The 20,586-nt window shown below is 41.4% G+C and overlaps 1 protein-coding gene across 1 annotated transcript in view; it reads left to right on the top strand.

The window, feature by feature from the left end:
* Nucleotides 1-1,491: 1,491 nt before the first annotated feature.
* Nucleotides 1,492-20,586, top strand: part of GPSM1 (G protein signaling modulator 1) — a 205,243-nt gene continuing 186,148 nt past the window's right edge. The window contains exon 1 of the mRNA XM_075259524.1: nucleotides 1,492-1,996. Within this exon, the coding sequence (XP_075115625.1) occupies nucleotides 1,938-1,996 (59 nt within the window). The 5' untranslated portion in view covers nucleotides 1,492-1,937. The remainder of the gene's footprint in view (nucleotides 1,997-20,586) is intronic.

Here is a 20,586-nt window from a genome sequence, read left to right as displayed (position 1 = left end):
TCTCCTAAGGGCAAGTCATCAATATGTAACTCCTGCTGCTGTACTTGGTATTCAGTGAAGAGGCCACAGTGCTCACCCCTCTGATATGGTCTCGTCAAACAACTAATCTGAAGGGGTCCTGGATTTTAGACCCTCACAGATCAGTTATTGATGACCTATCTTAAACACAGGGCATGAATTTTTATTTCTCGGAAAACCCCTTTAATTTACAGCTCAAGGTGGTTTTTTTTTGTATGTATGCACTGCAAGCGTAATATACCACTCCCTGAATGTGAAGGATACCAAGTGGCTCTCCTCCAGGGCGAAGAAAAACTGCCTCTCTAGTGCCACCAGTGAGGGTAGCTATCCTATAATCCAATGTTTGGCTTTATCTAAAATAAATAAATAAACACCAATAAATGCTGTACTTTACTGGTGTGAACAGAGTCAGGGCTAGTTCACACGGGGGTTCCGCTTGTGCATATTCTGTCACGGCTTTCCGCTCCGAATTAGGCCCAAATAAATGGACCTAGTCCGGAGGTTGCTGTCGTGAGGCGGATGCCGCGGCTGAATCGGCCGCGGAATCCGCCTGGAGAAAGGGCAGTTCACTTCTTTTTTCCGTGAGCGAGAACAAACTGCTAGCGGAAATAAGAACGCTAGCGGTCTACATAGACCTCTATTGTGAGGGGGCGGATTTTGAGGCTGATTCCGTGTTAAAATCCACCCCCTCTTGCCCTATGTGAACTAGCCCATGCAAAACGTTACAGTATTGTAAAGCATCAACTTCAATTACTCAGCTCTACGCGAGGCTAGGGGTGACTTGCCTGTTCCCACAGGCAACCCTTCCACTCACACTCACATGTGCTTTCTGGTGTGATAGGCCACTTTCTTAATGCCACGTACTGGATGAATAAACATTGCTGGACTGTAAAACTCTCAATAAAGGTGCAAAAACTCCCCTTAAGTATTGAGCCAACCAGCGGAGGGTCACCCCATGGGACACACCAATGACTACCCTCTTAGGTGCAACCAAAGTTCTGCCTCTCCACTTGTATCTGTAAATAGATGAAAGCAACTAATAAATAAGATTACCAAGCAATGACATAATACTTAAACAGATTAATACAGAGATGAAAGCACCTGACTTGGAAGGCAAAGTATGCCGTAGTTTGGACAATGACTTAGCAAAGTGTCTCAAGTGTGCACAGTATTGTTTTATTAGACAAGTTATATTTGCAGCAGCTCTGCATTTATGAAAAAATGTTTTCTTTAACGTTATGTCTATGGCTGGGTTTCCTTTGGCTTGAAAGAGTTAACGCTGTCATTCTAAGTTCACAATGCCCTGACAAGGAAGTGATTCAGAGGGCCTCTTGACACTTAGAAACAAACTCTTTCCTTCTCCATGCCTCTTTATTGCCGTTCTCTGCTGCTGATGCCTTCACTGTGGGAAGAGCAGACATTAAGCTAGAGGACACTGCTAGCAAAATGTCACAGGAAGCGGTATGGATATTGTAGCACAAGGTTTATCGCTTGTATCCAGACTGGAGGTGCCAGCGATGAGAGCTGCTCTTCAGCCAGGAGGAGGTTAATCTTTGGGCAGCTGTTGCTACTCCCTGCTTGGACCAATTCACAGAAAGCAGCCTGCTGCATCCAGACATTGTGTGATCAGTAAGAGAAATAGAGAAAAGGGGGAGGGCAGGGTCACAGTGCAGAAGAAGGAGGAAAAAGAGACCTACCCCTCCTTATATTCCCCTGACAATACAAGCATTGGATGACATCACATGGAGGGGGAGTGATTTGTGGGTACTGTAGACTTTGTGTTAACATACATCACTTCCTAGCTGCCATACTACAACTATTATAGAAGGGGGCACCCTGGCTGCACTGCCTCCCTCTGCCTGCACAGTCTCTCTGGATGTTGCACACAATTGCCTTGATTGTATGACCTACTCCAATACATGGCTTTCCTACCTAACAATGGACTGCACCATCCTCCAGCCAGGAGAGTATATTCAAGGTATGTAGCGGACACATGCACAGTATACATTGTACAGGGGGTATACAGTAAATGGGGAGGGAGGAGCGGGGCTCGGTATATAATTGGGAGGGAGGAGAGGCGCAAGACTTCACATCTAGTGTATATTCTCCTAACTGTCGCTGTGTCGAGGAGCTGCGGGCATGTCAGGCACATTGAAATCCTTAGCTAAGGGCATGCAGAATGGATGTGAGCAGAATTACATTTTTCTAAACCACTTGCTTCACTCTGCTGCTATGGAAATCCAAATAGGGCAGGTGCTGAGGATATAGCAAATGGCACATATGGGACTAGTGACACCTCTGACAGCCCATCATATACTGGGTTCCTAAGGCTCATACTGAAAATAATGATATTTGGGCTTTAAGGTTGTGGTCTTGAAAGGGGGAAGGTATTTTGGTATGCACAGGAAAGGAAAAGTTTTTTTTACCTTTGCACAACAGATTTCCTGTCATTTAGCAGACTGTGCGGTACCAGGCTTTGTCACATTTTACGACAAGTTAGATGTACGGCCATTTATACTGGATGTATTAATGTCCATTCAGAAATAAAAATATGCGGGAGCATTGAAAATTTTTCTTTATTTTATAATGTTACAGTATTTCTTCATACTTCTTGGTCATGCTTCTATTTTTAATAGGGGGGAAAAAAAAGTTTACCCTTACAAACCTAACCTGGGCCTGAGGAAGGCATTTTGTTTTTGGGAAGGTCAGAATAATTTCATGTATAGGTCACAAAATGTTTTCTTTAGGGAAATAGGTAAAATAGTGAGGTGCCCATACACAAGGCGGCTAAGCATTGGTAACTGCACCTGAATTACGTTGAATTGAATTTGGCACTTGTACTTACAGTGTGAACCCACAGCAAGTCTAGGTGTACCCGGTTACCATTGCATGGCCACAACATGTATTTGAGACGGTTTAATTTGATATCTGATATAATGTCATACTGCCTGACCAGTGGGCGGTGTAAGACATCTATCTATGGTGGATCCCTGTGTCATCTTCCACCCCCACAGGCCCTGCACTAGACATAACACATTGGATCATTCTGGCCTGCAGTATTCCTTTAAAGGGATTGTGCAAGATTATAAAAAGTAGGGCAAAGGCAGGCAGTGCTATACAGTAACCTAAGAAGCATTACTTACCTGTTGAATCTCTTGGTATTCTCCCCACTGTTTGTTTACTGGGCTGCAATGATGACATCACATCAGCAACATGTGATCACTGCAGCCAGTCATTGGTCTCAGTGACCACATGTATTCCTAGCACTGGCCATTGGACGACGTGACATCATCACAGCAGCCCAGTACACAAGACTAGGGAGAAGCGGTGGACCTGGAGCAAAGACGGGTTCGCCAGTTAAATGATCCGTTTTTCATTATTCTTTACCATGGTCTACCCTTGCCTCAATGTTTATGACCTTGGATAACTCCTTTAATACTAATGAAACAAGATCTGCTATGTAATAACTCTCAAGAGTGATCTTTTTGTTACGTGGGCATGAACGGGTTAAACTGGCAGCTAGTTCTTGAGCCATGCAGTTAGGTAACTCATGGCAATAAACATTCCTTATTACAAGATCCTGCTGAACGGGCTGCTCTGCAGCTATGGGACACAAAGTCTCCCCTGCCAAACCGGCCTAGTACAGGATAGGTAGTGAATATGTACGAGAAGATTGTCTGAACTGTCGCATATGACTTGCTCAACATGTGTAATGCATTGACAGTCCCTCACGTCACACAACTTTCTCAAGTCATGACATGTAATGTATTTGCTGTTTAGGGAAATCACCTTTTTATAGGACCCCAATGCGATTTGAAAAACAGCTTTTATTGTTTGCTCATGCTTGTTTAGCCGAAAGGTGTGTGTGTTTTTTTTTTTTTTTGTGGACATGTGGGTGGTGTCAGAACCCAGAACTGACCTTATGCTGAATGGCACAGTAACTTATTGGTGCTGTTATTCCCCTTCCTGCTTACAGGATGGTGTAAAGTTATAGAAATGTATACGAATAACAGTAAGTAACAATAAGTATGCAAGGGGCGGTTAGCAGGGATGGTGCCAAATTTTAGTGCCATAGGTTGACCAAATCATACAATGTTATCCTCACCATACAATGAAACAATAATGTAGTGTGGTTGTATAGCAGTGGTGCACAATGCCTAAGCAAATGCAACTGTGCAACCACAGCTGAGGTATAACTCCTTATGTATAAGTGCTATATGTTGTCCTTACTATATGTTTAATATTAAGATTGGTAATGGCCATACGTTCCTGGTGTGAGGCCTCCTCCTTGAGCAGCAGCTGTGGATGTTCTGATATTAGTACGTATGACATCCTAGGCTCTTCCACCCAGGTAAATCTTGCAAACATTCCTCTTACCATGGTAAACGTGGCAAGACTATATATTACATAATCCTTGTTTTTTTGGAATGGACTTGTAGTTCTTTATTTCCCTACTGAAATGCGCGCTTCACACAGCCTTGTTACAATCACCAGGTCGACTTCCCTTTTGAGAAGGTGTTGTCTAACTGTAACTGTGACAACTCTTTTACATATTTAAAGGGGTATTCCTACCTTTAGGACATCTTTTTGATGTGGATCCAACCACTGCTTGGACAGGTGGATATGCCATAAATGTCCCTTTAAGGATGTTCTCAGAGATTAATTAAAAATGGGACAAAATAAAAAAGTAACAATACTACAATACTAACTGTTGAATGAACCGCTGCTCCAGTAACCCCGCGGGTGTAAGGACTGTGGGATCGAACAGGTAATGGGTCCACAAGGAGGAAAGTCACTAAATAAATACAGAGAAATGAAATATTTCTTCTGATTATAAATCCTGTTTATATAGTATCTTTCTATGTGTCGCCGTGGTTACAGACAACAGAGACATTATGTAGTCTGATCCTACTCCCTTATGTTCCGTACAACTTGTTAAAGCGGTTATCCAATTTTTCATGTTAGTGACCTCTACTCAGTATAAGTTAAGAAACAAAAATCGAACAAAAAATACACCAAACCAAATAGGGATATACCTGTGGTATTTTATACCCCCTAATCCTATCCTATCCTATTAATATTATAAATGTGAAAGTTTGTGGGTTTGTGAGTTTGGATGTTCGGATGTTTGTTCCTCAATCACGCAAAACCCGCTCGACCGATTTGGCTGAAATTTTCCACAGACATAGTCACTACACCCGATTGCGCAATAGGCTACTTTTCGTCACAATAGCGCACATACGTTTGTGCCAGGACCCCCACAAAACCCAAACTCACACCACCATCTCTGCAATCTCACACACTTTGGACCATAGCAAGCCCAAAAATTCATATTGCCCTCTACAGCCTCGCCCCTAACCCCACACAATCTCATATACATATACTTTACCACTTTGCCCCTCCCCTTAACAATACTCCAGGAGGCTCTCTTTAACGCTCCGGAGCAGCCATGTTTGCCGACCCCCACCGCTCTGACAATCCGCGACACCGCCCACCCATGTCAATACCCCTAGGCGCTCTAATAAATGCAAAAAAAAAAAGTTTCCAAAAAGTAAAAAAAAAATATAAAAACAAATAAAAAGGATTAAAAATTCAAATCACCCCCCTTTCCCTAGAACACATATAAAAGTAGTTAAAAACTGTGAAACACATACATGTTAGGTATCCCCGCGTCCGAAATCGCCCGCTCTACAAAGCTATACAAATATTTTTCCTATTCGGTAAACGCCGTAGCGGGAAAAATGGTCAAAAGTGCCAAACCGCCGTTTTTTCACTGTTTTGATTCTGATAAAAATTTGAATAAAAAGTGATCAAAGCAATAACATTTCCCGAAAATGGTAGAACTACAAAGTACACCCGGTCCCGCAAAAAAAGACGCCCTATACATCCCCGTACACGCACGTATAAAAAAGTTACGGCTGTCGGAATATGGCGACTTTTCAAAAAAAAATTTTTTTAACACAGTTTTGGATTTTTTTTTAAGGGGTCAAAATGTAAATAAAACCATATAAATTTGGTATCCCCAGCATCATAACGAAACACAGAATACAGGGGACATGTCATTTTGGCTGCACAGTGAACGCCGTAAAACCAAAGCCCGTAAGAATGTCACAGAAATGCATTTTTTCTTCAAATCCACCCCATTCTGAATTTTTTCCCTGCTTCCCAGTACATTATATAGAATAAATAATGGTGGCATCATGAAGAAAAAATTGTCCCGCAAAAATTAAGACCTCATATGGCTCTGGGAGCGGAGAAATAAAAAAGTTATGGGGTTTAGAAGGAGGGGAGTCAAAAACGAAAATCAAAAAATACCATCGGCGGGAAAGGGTTAACTTCAAATACTTCTGTCCCAAAGTCACTATGTAAAGTTTCTCACAACACCGTATATATAGCAGCTCAAATACAAAGTAACTTCAACACAAAAGTCTCACGTATTCTCTGAATTACAAAAACAAGATACAAAGTTAAATTTCATATCCCATACCTTATACACACTACGAAAACCTTACCCGCGCCTGTATATACCCACTGCTACAATCACCGCAGACGAAGTCGCGGGTACCAGCTAGTAAGGTTATAATTGACAGGCCCTACCCACTTATGTGTCCTTACCATAATAGCAAACAACTCAAAACCAACAACAAGGTAAGTATGACACCTTCATATGTAAGTAGCAATGAAGCAACTGTTATAATAACATATCGAAATTTTATTAAATATCAAAAATTGGACATACATGAAAAAACAAATGCAGGTACAGGGAGACAGAATTGGAAAAATAGGGTACGAAGGCTGCGTGCTGAAACGCGCGTCGGGCCATTGGAGAATAGGGACCGGTCCCCTGGTTGCTCATACTACACTACCCACATGGGTACGTTTTGAGTCTTTCTTATTCTGTGCTGCTCTTGGTGTTCTGTAGAAACTGTTTTTTACGGCTACCTGTGGCCCAGGATATATTTCCCTGCTGTATTAGGGGTATTTCATTATTCATGTATTGGCATATAATAGTTATATCTATTTTGGCCACCTCATTGGCTGTGGGTAACGGCCTGAGACTGTCTCATTTTTGCCATTATATACTATTATATATACCTCTCTTAGGGTATCTTATCTTAGGGAATCTGATTCCACCTTGGTACCCCATTTTTCCAATTCTGTCTCCCTGTACCTGCATTTGTTTTTTCATGTATGTCCAATTTTTGATATTTAATAAAATTTTGATATATTATAACAGTTGCTTCATTGCTACTTACATATGAAGGTGTCATACTTACCTTGTTGTTGGTTTTGAGTTGTTCAGTATAAGTTATCAATAAAAGATCAGTGTGGGTGCGACACACTACCTGATTTTCCTCCCTTCCCCCCTTCTCCTGATTGGCTGGTATTTGCACTGTGTATGAAGATAAAACAAACTGCACCATACAGTGTGAATGGGAGCTTAGCTGCAGCAGCACGGCCTCTGCACAGTGTATGGAGCTGTCTGTGCACTGTGCAAATACTATTTTAATGAAGTAAGGCTGGTTGAAAGCCATTAGTCCCCCTCCACCCCATGGTCTTGAATGATAGTATAGGCCATCAATTTCAAACCTTGGTTAACCTCTTAGCCCTACAACTTGTAAGGTTACTGTATCAGACTATGTATGGTTTATTTGGAGAATGTTACCATGGAGATACATAGGCCTGTATAAGAGCTGTATGACAGAACCTGCAGGTGGTGGTTGTTTTCATAAAGACGGCATGTATAGCTGTTTGTAACCAGATTTTGTTACTATATAGCAAAGTTAGACATAGCCTTTAACTTTGTAGGCTGCTACATGGCCGACTGTTTCTATAGCAACTGCAGTTTACATGTAGGAATCCCAATATACAGAATGTACAGAAATGCCGCCAGAATATAGATATAGTCTGAGGGAGTTCTCAGCTATGAAGGAGCAATGTAAGAACAACATATTCACAGCTGTGCACACATGACATCCCCAGAATCTGTTTGATATATTGGGATACAGTGTTGGCCCAACATCTATGTGAGGAAGTAACAAATTCACTCACTCGAAATTTTCAGCAAAAAAAAGGCCACAGTAATTAATGCAGCCAAGTCAAGAAGTGGATTGGAAAGGTAGTCTAAAGCTAGGACATATACCTCTACTTCTTGTTGGTCCACTTCAGACTTTGGCTCAGAAAACTTCCGCAAACACTGGGGGACATTTATCCACCTATCTACACCAGCATTATTGTTGCATGTTCTTTCTTGTTCTGGACTTTGCTTGCCATTTTGTTGGGTTGGGGGTGGGGAGCGGGCTTGACTGGGGATGCATCAATCTGACGTATTTATTATAACTTGCACCAGAAGACTCAGCATGGATTTCTGGTATATTCCCATTATGGTACCCCACTGTGTGTAGAACTACCCTTTGACTAAGTCCATACAGAGTGAACAATCTTCAAAATGTACTAGTGTTTTTTGAAGCATCTCGCCTATAGCTTTTTCTACATGGCTTCGAGGCGATAAACCTTAGCAAAGCCTGGATAAAACCTGGGTCTTAGTTGCAGTATATAGATGAGATTTCTTTACTCCCATCTACAATGCTGCTGTAGATCGCTGCGGGTTCATTTGCTGCTGCAAACACATTGTAATCTCTTACCTCATGGTGCTGGCCTGAACAAGGTTCTATAATAATCAGATATCAGACATCTAATCTTTTTGTTCCTTTTTCCCATTGGGATTATTGCATATTATCCATCAATTCCAATAGGATCATTGCAAAGATCTTGACCAAATTGGGATCGTAGGCTGTCTTGATGATTCCATGAGAGGAGACTGGAAGAATAGTGAATGCAATATATTCTTACCAACAACACCAATGTAAGTTATCTGCAGAGTCATGGATCCATAATGTCTTGTGTAGCACAGATCCAGCACTGTAGAGTAATTCATTTATAGAGAGAAACCGCGTTACACCTGTATAAATATGCATTGACTGACCGATGGAAAATCTGCGAGTGACCTATTGACTGCAACCAGGGGGTGTAAATACCATATATAAGGTACACTGGTAGCTACCAAGCCATGAAACCAAAGGGGACCCAAAAGGTCTCTCTGCTGTTCTAAATGGCACAAGATAGGTAAGGTCCACATTACAGATTTTGCCCTGAGGTCCAGGAGCTTCAAGTTACACAGTGACAATGGTTTCATGAGAGGAGTAGGGCAGGACGGCCCTCACGGGTCCAATAGATTTTATTAATAAGAAGAATTGCACAACGCAAACAATCACAGCGTTTCGGGCTGGATGCCCTTTCTCAAGTGCGTATCTTGCAGGAAAAAGACCTGTACATACCAAGAATCAGCTATATCATGGTTTCATGAGAGCAGATATGATTAAAAGTTCCATTTTGGCCCAGAAATTGAAAGCAGATGAGGTTTGGAGCAAACCTACAAGACCTCAGGAGCATAGTCAAGTTTTCAATCTTTTGGCTGGAGGTGACTTCATTGATGTCTGAATGCCTTTGTATAATGTTTTTGGTTTGTCTTGGTGCTCCATAATGACATAATAAGTGTTATTTTAGATCTTGGGGCATGCATGTGCTTGACACAAATTTATATTAATAAAGAGCAAAAGGGGTAACAAAATTGGCCCCGACATTTTACATAAAACGGTGCCACCTGTTCATGGTTGTGACCGGTACTGCTGCTCAGCCCCATTCTCTCAAAATGACATTGTACCACTGAGGGTGTTGCAGCCTGTCCTATACAAGGTCACTGCAGTAGCCACAGACTATACATACTTATTACTGCAGCCTGGAAACCAGCACATGCTGAAGCTCAGTGCTCTCCCAGCGCTCAAACCTCTTTTGTTCTATTTTATTATATTTCTTTTGTCTCTGAGGTCGCCCCAGCAACACATTCAATGATCTGACAATGGGTAGCATGCTTACTATAGCTGCTGTTTGTTAAAAGATTATACACAAACCACACATTTCCAGGTAAGGGTGCAATATTTAGTCTCTCTTGTTGGGTTTTAGTAAATAACAATACTTTCTGGCTTGTCAATCCAAACTATCTAAGAGCCAATACACTGGATTCAGTAAAAGACACAGTAGCAAAATAGTTAATATTATGATCTGCTTTACCTCCTTTGCTATTGTTAAAGGAATTTTCTCATACTCTGATACCGATCACCTGTCCTTAGAATTGGTAATGTAAGATCTGTAGGGGTCTGACATCTGACAACTCCACTAATCGGCTGGGTAAAGAGACTGCTGTATTCAGTTCCTTCATTGCTTCCCAAACACTGCACCGTGTATAGAGACTTTGCTTGATGTTGCAGCTCAGACTCAGACAGGACTTGTAACCAATGTATGGGGAATGAGCTCACCCAACCAATGCTCCCGCCATATTATTGGTAAGGAGTGTGGTGTAGCACTTAGTTGTATCAATTCTTCCAGAGAGAAGAAGTAGGGTCCCAACCCATCAAAATAATAATAGAATCTTCAAACTCCATTAAATATTGGTTCCTTTATTTATCACCTATCTAGTGTAAAGGAAAAAAGATGTACAGCTATAAATACATATCCATCGAGACTTTTCGAATCTTCAACCAGACTGTGGCCTTCTGCAGACTCTACAAAGCATTGAACATACCAAACAATTACAAAATGTGCAAGTAAAAAAAATACAGTAAGATATATAGTGCATAATCAAAAAGATATACAGGACATAAAGATATATAGTACATAAAGATATATAGTACATAATCAAAAAGATATACAGTACATAAAAAGATATAATACATAATCAAAAAGATACAGTACATAAAAAGATGTATAGTACATAAAAAGATATACAGTACATAAGCAAAAATCACAGAAGTATCCACGAAAGTATTTTCCCTGTGAATAAAGCAGAAATCGCCCATCACAGGATCTTCAAAAATATTCGTTCTAATATTGGAATACTATATACAGTAGTGCTGTAGTAGATGGTAGACAAAGTTAAGAAAAACAACATGGGTATTCATAGTACTACGCCTCTCATGAGTATATGGAAGCCATAAAAATTATATAATGTATTAATTATCCATTAAAATATATAACCCTATAGATACACACCCATATATGCAGGAGATGGTAGTACACTATAATGAACAGGCTGGGAATGTATTGCCCGCAAATATGAAGATATATAGAACACAGAACAGGTATCCAATAAAAACACATAGGAAAGATATCAGATCATACAGAACACCAGTGACTGTCTCTCTGCTGTCTCTAATATCATGTCCTCGCTCTATCTGAAACTAAATCTCTCTAAGACTGAACTACTACTGTTTCCACCATCTAACAGATCTGTCCCTGATATATCCATTGCAGTCTCAGGCCTTACTATAACTCCTAGGCAGCAGGCCCGCTGCCTCGGGGTCATATTTGACGCAGACCTTTCCTTCACCCCTCATATTGAATCACTCGCACGTTCAAGTCACCTCCACCTCAAAAACATCTCCAGAATACGCCCTTTCCTTACCAGAGATACACTAAAGACACTTATTGTCTCTCTGATTCATTCTCGCCTTGACTACTGTAACTCCTTACTAATCGGTCTTCCCCTCACTAAACTCTCCCCTCTACAATCTATTCTGAATGCAGCGGCCAGGCTCATCTATCAGGCTAGACGCTACAGTGATGCCTCCGGTCTGTGCCAGTCACTACATTGGCTGCCTATTCATTATAGAATAAAATATAAAGTTATTACTCTCATCCACAAGGCTCTCCATAATGCCGCACCTCCCTACATCTCCTCCCTCATCTCTGTCTACTGCCCAACCCGTGTTCTCCGCTCACTCAATGACCTAACACTTACATCCTCTATTATCAGAACCTCCCACGCTCGTATACAAGACTTCTCCCGAGCTGCATCACTTCTCTGGAATGCTCTACCCCGGACAATAAGATTAACTCCCAACTTCTACAGTTTCAAATGCAAACTAAAGACGCATCTTTTCAGACAAGCCTATCACAATTCCTAATGCACAAAATTGTCTGAACACTGTATAAGCAATGCCGCCCCTGCTACCTCTTGTGTCACCCCCTCTACCTCATAGATTGTAAGCTCTTTTGAGCAGGGCCCTCAGTCCCATTGTGTGAAATGACGTTCTTTGTTATGTATGTCTGTATCTGAACCCTATAAATTGTACAGTGCTGCGGAATATGTTGGCGCTATATAAATAAAATGTATTATTATTATTAGATATATGTATTGTCATATTATGAGCTATGATCCGAAATAAATAAATCAAAGGGACCCAGTGAATAATATTAAAATAGACATATGTAATAGAGATATATGTAATATAGTTCCCCAAAAAGTCATCGCTACTTTCCTCTGACTCAGTATAATAGTGAATCCTACTAATATTATAAAGTTTGGATGTTTGTTTCTCAATCACGCAAAATCGGCTGAACGGATTTGCATGAAATTTGCCACATACATAGATAGGAACCCCGATTAAAACATAGGCTACTTTTTATCCCGGTAAATGACTTCACTACACGACCGCAGTGAAGGAATTTAGGAATTCATATTCTTATTGTGAATAAAACAGCACTCTCCCAGAAATCCCCTTAAGGCCACCCATTCACAAAATAGAAAGGAAATTTGCAGGACCTCCGGCCTATCTGTTGTATATGGGAGTTTCTCAATACAGGATGTTGGGAGAAGAAAAGATGGGGCTTTTATAGTTTTTTTTTCAGGCCCACCTATTTGTTTGTCCAAGAAATGTTGTCATTGGCTTCCTCTCCTTCTTCATTGGCCAGGTTGAGCATGCATGTTCAGTGGGATGTTGAAAAGTATAGATATCAGCTGATTGACAGCTGTTACAGGCATATGGCTGCTTTTAAGCCTCATGCATACAGCTATTTTGGGTAAGTTTTCATTGTGTCTAGGGGTATAGGATTAGTCTTTCCGTGGTTATGCTCTGTCATAGTAGCAGAATAACAAAAATGATGGACCCTATTATGATCCTTAGTGTCCAATGGTGATCAAAGACTTCAGAATACACCCTTATTATTGCAGTGCGAAGTTCTGATATAAAGTTTTAGCAACCTCTGGGCTCAGTCTTTGTTTCTAGCCATAAAAAAGCCCTTTGGTCCCTCACGTCAGCTTTTTCCTGCCACCCTAATATTTACCCTGGATTTCCACCTCAATAGCTTCTATATCAAGTCTCCTACGATAATTGGGGAACTTTGTGAAAGGTTTCAGTTTCCAGTCTGTTACACAGCTAATCCGTGTTTGCAGCGAGGGCAGATCCCTCCGTGAACCTGCCTGTCATCTAGTTTACTGTTCCTAGTTGCCATAATGGGAATATAAATGACGTTTCTCTGTTAAATGTTTTTGCTTAGTTTAATAAATCCTGGGAAAATTTCCAGTCTGCACTTTATTCACTGCTGTAAATCCATTAGAAAAGCTTTAGTACTACAATTTCTAATGTGTGTGAAACCCTGCACGATTACACTCCTGACATATGGGACAATAGTCGAATATAATCTTGATAGCCTTTTTCCTTGCTATTCATGTACGGGACATGTATGAGAAAGGAAGATGTCCACGTTTTTATTGCAGGTAGTTCTGACAACGGATACTCTCACCAATCACTGGGGTGGTGATGTTCCACAGGAGTAGGGGGCTGTTCCTGAGTATGCACATTACCACTCCATTCATTGTGTATTGCACTGCTGGAGTACGGTCTGCTTTCTTTGGCAGTACCATAGAGAATGAATGGAGTGGCAATACACGATTGCCAATATACTGTGTACGATTTATGGTGGAGTTGAAAATCTGTCACTTGGCACCCACACCGACGATCAGCTGGTATCTGGAGCTGCTGCCAACAGAACTAGTAGAGTGTATGGACTCAGCAGCACACAGCTCAGTACACTGTGTAGTGGCCGTGGTAAGTTACTACAGCTGAACTCCCATTCACACGCCCTTCCTTGGGAACTTGCATGAAACTATTAATTTATGGCCTCCATGGGCCAGACCTTACTTTTCCAGCACTTCCTACAGATGTTCAATTGGATTGAAATCTGGGGAATTTGGGAAACTTCAACCTGCCTGCAATGTTTAGGTACTTGATATTTGTCAAAGTGGCTTCCATGATAACAGAACCCAAGCTGTGGTGTCCTGTGTGTTCTGCCACCTTTCCATTGTAGCCAGCATATTGTGGTCCTCAGACCATATGGACAAGCCTTCATTCCCCACACACAGCAACAAGCTTGTGTTCCTCATGACCCTGCCGCCATTTGCTGGTTGTCCTTAAACTATCCACTTTTGCTAGTTACTAACCACTACATACCCCTAAAAACTCCACATGACCAGCCATGTTAGAGATGTTCTGACCCGCTCTTGTAGCTATTATCTAGCTGCTCAGTTCCTTACACTTGCGCAATAGCTCAGGAACTAACCCTGTACTTGTGGCCTAATATAGCTTACCTATAAGTGTTACGGCTGATAGGTGTGTGTGTGTCTATATAGACGTTTTTGTTTTTCCTCTCTCTTTATAAGCGTGTGAAATGTATTGGGCGTTGTCCTTGTGATTTCCTTTTTCCAGCAGCTTGCTTGCTTTTTGCGTCAGTAAATCACTTGTACTGTTTTCCTGGCTTTCGCCCGATCCTGACAGTCACAATGGAGATGGGCCGTTCTTGGCTGAACGTCCAGCATTCTGCAGTTTTCCTACCTGCAATGGCCAAACCTTTCTGTAGATTTGTACAGCATGGTCATGTCATTGTCTTCTAGATATCATTGGGATTGTCTTGAGGATATCAAACTGAGATCAATAACGTCCAACTCTGCTGTGACCCAGATCGGCTGCCGGTCTCTGGCAGGTAACCTGCACTTTCTATTAGTAATTCAGCTCTTCTTCGTGAATTGGCAGAATTACATGGTATCACAGCTGGCTGCTGGGAGTCCTTTTTATACATCCCATGACTCCTGCTGAGAATGGAGGAACCTCCCGCTGCTCACCAGAAGCCTCTGCTTTAACTTCACAAGACTTATCTCTAAAGGGATAGTATTTATTTAATTAATCCTGTAAAGAAAATTATTACAAAATTCCCCGTCATCCATTTCGTGGATTTAGTTAGAAACATAGAAGATAAGGGGAGGTTGTTCCTGCTTGTATTCTGTAATGAAAAATACTTAAACACAGGAGTACAGGGTTTTATTTATTTATTTTATTTTTTAACTTCTCCATACCTTGGTAGTGCTTAAAAGAGTTATCTACGGTACTCTCTAATACGGATGGCCTATCCGTAAAGGGGTTGTTCACGACCTGAAGGTAATTGATACTGATGGCCTACCCACATAATAGGTCAGCAGATTGGTCCAACAGCCTGTCCCAGTCAAATTTCAGCTGCCAGGAAGCCATATACTAGGTATACACCATGCTAGTATTGAAGTGAGGCTGCAGTTCTAGGCACCACTAATACACTGTATGGACCAGAAGCTGTAAACAGTGTATGTAGCTCTGTACACTGTAGTGATGGTGCCTGGAACTGCAGCCTCACTTCCATTCTCTTGAAAATGAGCAGCGCTGCTTCTGGGTGCATTCCTAGTATATGGTTTCTGGTGGCACCTGATTTGTACCTGCTATGTATTGTGAGTGAACACCCCAGCTCCCAGCATGTAAACTTTACTTAGAAAACAAGGTATTATGTTACTAAGAGATGTCACCTCTATGTGTCGTACTAGAACTTATTAGATCTCCTTGGTGGAAAAGGAGAATTTGCTCTAGCGCCCCATTTTGGAAAGTAGCTCCCTATAGATCAATGCCTGTTTTTTTCTGAAGCCTAGTAGCATCAACTGAAACTAAGCTAAGTCAGAATATCTCCTCCGAAAGGAAAAGGGACCATCTGCAGGTAGCTGTTTAGAGGTTACTGCTTCTTATCTGGCTGGGTGAGAGGGCCTAGATGTGGATCACAAAGGTACTTATGTTAGAAACCTTTTGAATGGAGGTATTCTGGCCTGGATTCCTAGATTGTGCTACTAGGTTTCTGGAAAACCAGGCATTGATCTATTAGGAGCTACTATCCAAAAGAAGGCATTCCTACATGTTCTTATTTTCTACCAAGAAGGACTTATTTGCCTATTTCTTTCTCAGTATCTTAAGGTTAGGCCAACAATATTAGAAAACAGAGGACCCCTTAAATACCCATGTTTGTTTTCTAGGACATGATCACTTTATTCTTTAAATAGTCCCAGTTGGCTCCACAAACTTTGCTTAGAACAATACTACGTAAGTATAAGAAATTGTGTGATATCTTATCAGACTAGAATGCTTCCTTTTTCTTTTATCAGTCTGCTCCCCCTTTCCTGCTAAAACGACTTTCTCTCTGAAATTTGTGCTTTATGCCTTTCATGATAAACTGTAGATCAAATGTATCAGATTATAGAAGTCTATGGAGAGAGGAAAGGGGAGAAATGAGCAGGAGCCGAGGGAGACAAAAGCAGAGACAGATGTTCAGGCTGCAGCTACATAAGAGCTTTATCTTACAGCCCAGGTACATTACTCACCTTAGTACAATCCAGTATTTCTCTACTGTGCAAAAAAGTTAGGCATGTGTGAAGGAAAAAATGCTGCAAAGTGTAGAGGATAAAACTCTGACCATGGTCATGTGATTTACGGTCCATGGTCATGTGATGAGCACACAGGTGCACAGCTGATTACCAGGCAGATGTCTGATTACTGTGCTGTGACTATAACGAGCGACACCTGTGTGCGCATCACATGACCATGGACCATAAATCACATGACCATGGTCAGAGTTTTATCCACTAGAGGTAAGTAGAATGAATGACAGCAAGCAGAGATCTAGAAAACTGTGAGGAATTGATACAGAAAGTATATTGGAAAATTGTATATCTTTTTATTGTATATTTGATTGTCAATATTGGTCTGAAAGTGGCCAAGTCCTTTAAGGCAATAATAATAATACTGCATTTAGATACATTTGCAGCAGTTTTCTTCAATCCATTAGTCCGCTGGTTTCACTGTCTAGCTTATGATTGTTGTTGGTCTGTTGATGGTAACAGGACTTATAGTGAAGCTTACAATTTGCACTGTTGGCTTGCCCCATGCACACAGGGCAACCTGGTCCAGGAACCCAGGTCCATACATTGGAAGGATTTCCTGGTCTGAACCTAGTCAGGAGCTGCTACTCCTTTCATCGTAGTGATCTATGATGCAAGGAGTCCTTGTATGCTTGTGGCTTCACTGTCCCATACTGTATATAGTAGGGAAAGAGGGCCTTGAGGAGACGGGGCCTCCTAATATAGATTACAATGACGCAAGGAGTCCCGGTCCCCTGGCTAGGTTTTCGCTAGGGGCCATAGTATTGATGTTTGCTAAATGACAGAGTATATTTACAGGTAAAGTTGGTGCAGGTGACTTGGTGCAGTGTGATCTCTTATCATAAAAAGCATTGGGAATGTCATGTACAAGTTACTACATCTGTATAAGGGTTACAAAAAGGAAACGCTATTTCTGATCTTTTCAGTACATATAATTTTCCCTTATAGACTTCTATACATGGGAGACCCCAAGTCGATTGTTGCAGTGAAGAGCCCACAAAGTAGGTGTCTTGTTGTCACTAGATGGTTAAACACCCAATCCATTCAGCACTTAGACTAGGTCTCTGTAAAGTGGCACCTAGCCTACGGCTTCTTAGTGACTGCCGTAAAAACATGTATGAGTGGTCACAAAGGTGTTAAAGGAACATTTTGTGAAACGTGAATACCACTTTATGCCTGGTGTGAAGCTTTGGGGAGAAGCATGATACAAGGATTCAAAGAACTCCAAAGTGAAAATGTGTGTAGCATGTAGCGCCCCCTCAGGGCCTGACCTAAGCAAAACGCGGTGGGATGGAATTTATTGTGATCTGAAAAAAGTGGATGGGGCTGAAGGTGGTGCGGGGACGACTCCTCTCCACAGATGTGTTATAACTAGCTGACATCTGCACCAACCCCTAGCTTAGGGTCCATTCACACCAGCAGTGTCTAATGTGTTCTTCTGGTTTGTAGCACAAGAAGCAGGTACTGTATTTAATAATAAAACTGATCTGTCTAATGACAGTCAATAAGGGATCCTAAAGGACCCCATTGACTATAGTGGGGGTCTGTCAGATATCAGATTAAAAGATAGGACCTGCAGGACCTTTAGTCTGTGATTTCAGACAGAGTCAATGGCGGACGCCCACAACACAGATGTGGATATAGCCTCTTGTAGGTTTCATCCCTGTGGTGTGGACTTCCCACGAGGCTGGATCCTTAGAATTATTTTTGCTCATCTGCATCATTGCTCACAATATTAAAACTGGCATTAAAGGGGTTTTCCGTTCCCAAATCACTTTTTTTTTATGGTGGTAACCTATCTACAGGATATGTCATAATTATGCGATCTGTGGGGGGTCCAACACTTGGACCCTGCACAGATCAGCTGATCTGGCATCCTCTATCTCCCACAAACTTCAAATGACCAGGAGCATGTAGTGTCTGGTTCACCGCTATTCAGTGCACAGAGCTGCTGCACTACTACTATTACTTATATAGGAGTGGTCCTGCACACACTCCTTGGCCACTCCTTGTAGTACCCGGAGGATGCTGAAACAGCTCACTGTGTGGGGTGTCCAGATGTCTGACCCCAATGGATCACGTACTGATGAAATATCCGGTATGAAAAACCAATTTGGGGCCCAAATATCCCTTTAATAAGCGTCCCCAACCCCTCTTGTAGCTGTGTTTTCAGTTTTGTTTCTTTTATGCACATTGCTCATTCTTATATTTGTGGAATAACTGGGACCACCCTGCACCCTCAGATCAGCTCATAGGAAGATCAGCTCATAGGTTTAACAAATTGTGGCATCCTCTACCAAGCAGTAACTCGTGATGAATTGTTCCTTCGGAGACAACTGCTTTTATAAGGCCGGCTTAGAGAAAGTCATTTTGCTTTTAAATGAATGTGGATCTGAGATTTATAGGAACCAGTGTTGTAAGGGAATGGAGGTGCAGAACATCCAGTCTTCACACCCCCAACTCCTCTCCTACTGGAACACTCCGTACATGAAACTAAATCTGTAACTTGGTGAAATTTAAGCATGTCATTTGCTCAAACTAAAAAGAAATTACAGGGTTGAGATGTCTGTTACGCTACATTCTTCAGCCAGTACAGGAAACCGAGTGCCTCCGAGTAAATTTTTTTTTTTTTTTTTTTTTTTTTTCGGAAAGAGCTTTTTGTGGGTTTAGAGTAGATAAATATTTTTACAGATTTGTTTCTTGGTAAAATCTCACAATAAGATTGCACAACACTTGTAATCAAATAAATCTAGTGAGTTTTGTATTATAGTAAATGTGGTTACTGTTGTGTATGATTATGTAGTGTTTTAGGTGCCATCTGTCAAGGTACAGGGATAATACACTTGTTGATGTCACAGTACAGGGATAATACGCACAGTGATGTCACAGTACAGGGATAATACACACAGTGATGTCACAGTACAGGGATAATACGCACAGTGATGTCACAGTACAGGGATAATACGCACAGTGATGTCACAGTACAGGGATAATACACACAGTGATGTCACAGTACAGGGATAATACGCACAGTGATGTCACAGTACAGGATAATACACACAGTGATGTCACAGTACAGGGATAATACACACAGTGATGTCACAGTACAGGGATAATACACACAGTGATGTCACAGTACAGGGATAATATATAGTGATGTCACAGTACAGGATAATACACACAGTGATGTCACAGTACAAGGATAATACACACAGTGATGTCACAGTACAGGGATAATACACACAGTGATGTCACAGTACAGGGATAATACACACAGTGATGTCACAGTACAGGGATAATACACACAGTGATGTCACAGTACAGGGATAATACACACAGTGATGTCACAGTACAGAGATAATACACACAGTGATGTCACAGTACAGGGATAATTTACACAGCGATGTCACAGTACAGGGATAATACACACAGTGATGTCACAGTACAGGGATAATACACACAGTGATGTCACAGTACAGGGATAATGCACACAGTGATGTCACAGTACAGGATAATACACACAGTGATGTCACAGTACAGGGATAATACACACAGTGATGTCACAATACAGGGGTAATACACACAGTGATGTCACAGTACAGGGATAATATACACAGCGATGTCACAGTACAGGGATAATACACACAGTGACGTCACAGTACAGAATAATACACACAGTGATGTCACAGTACAGGGATAATATATAGTGATGTCACAGTACAGGGATAATACACACATTGATGTCACAGTACAGGGATAATACATAGTGATGTCACTGTACAGAGATAATACACACAGTGATGTCACAGTACAGGGATAATACACACAGTGACAGACGTAAAGGAGTAAAGACTGGACGGACATAAAAGAGAGGAGAATATTAAACTATTAAATATTTAAAGAACTGCCTTGGGGAACCTATATAAACTAATAACACGCCATGTACT

This window comes from Leptodactylus fuscus, chromosome 11, assembly GCF_031893055.1.
Source record: "Leptodactylus fuscus isolate aLepFus1 chromosome 11, aLepFus1.hap2, whole genome shotgun sequence".
NCBI classification, from domain to species: Eukaryota; Metazoa; Chordata; class Amphibia; order Anura; family Leptodactylidae; genus Leptodactylus; species Leptodactylus fuscus.
The sequence above is the reverse complement of the archived record's forward strand: the minus strand, read 5'-3'. Positions and strand labels throughout refer to the sequence as shown.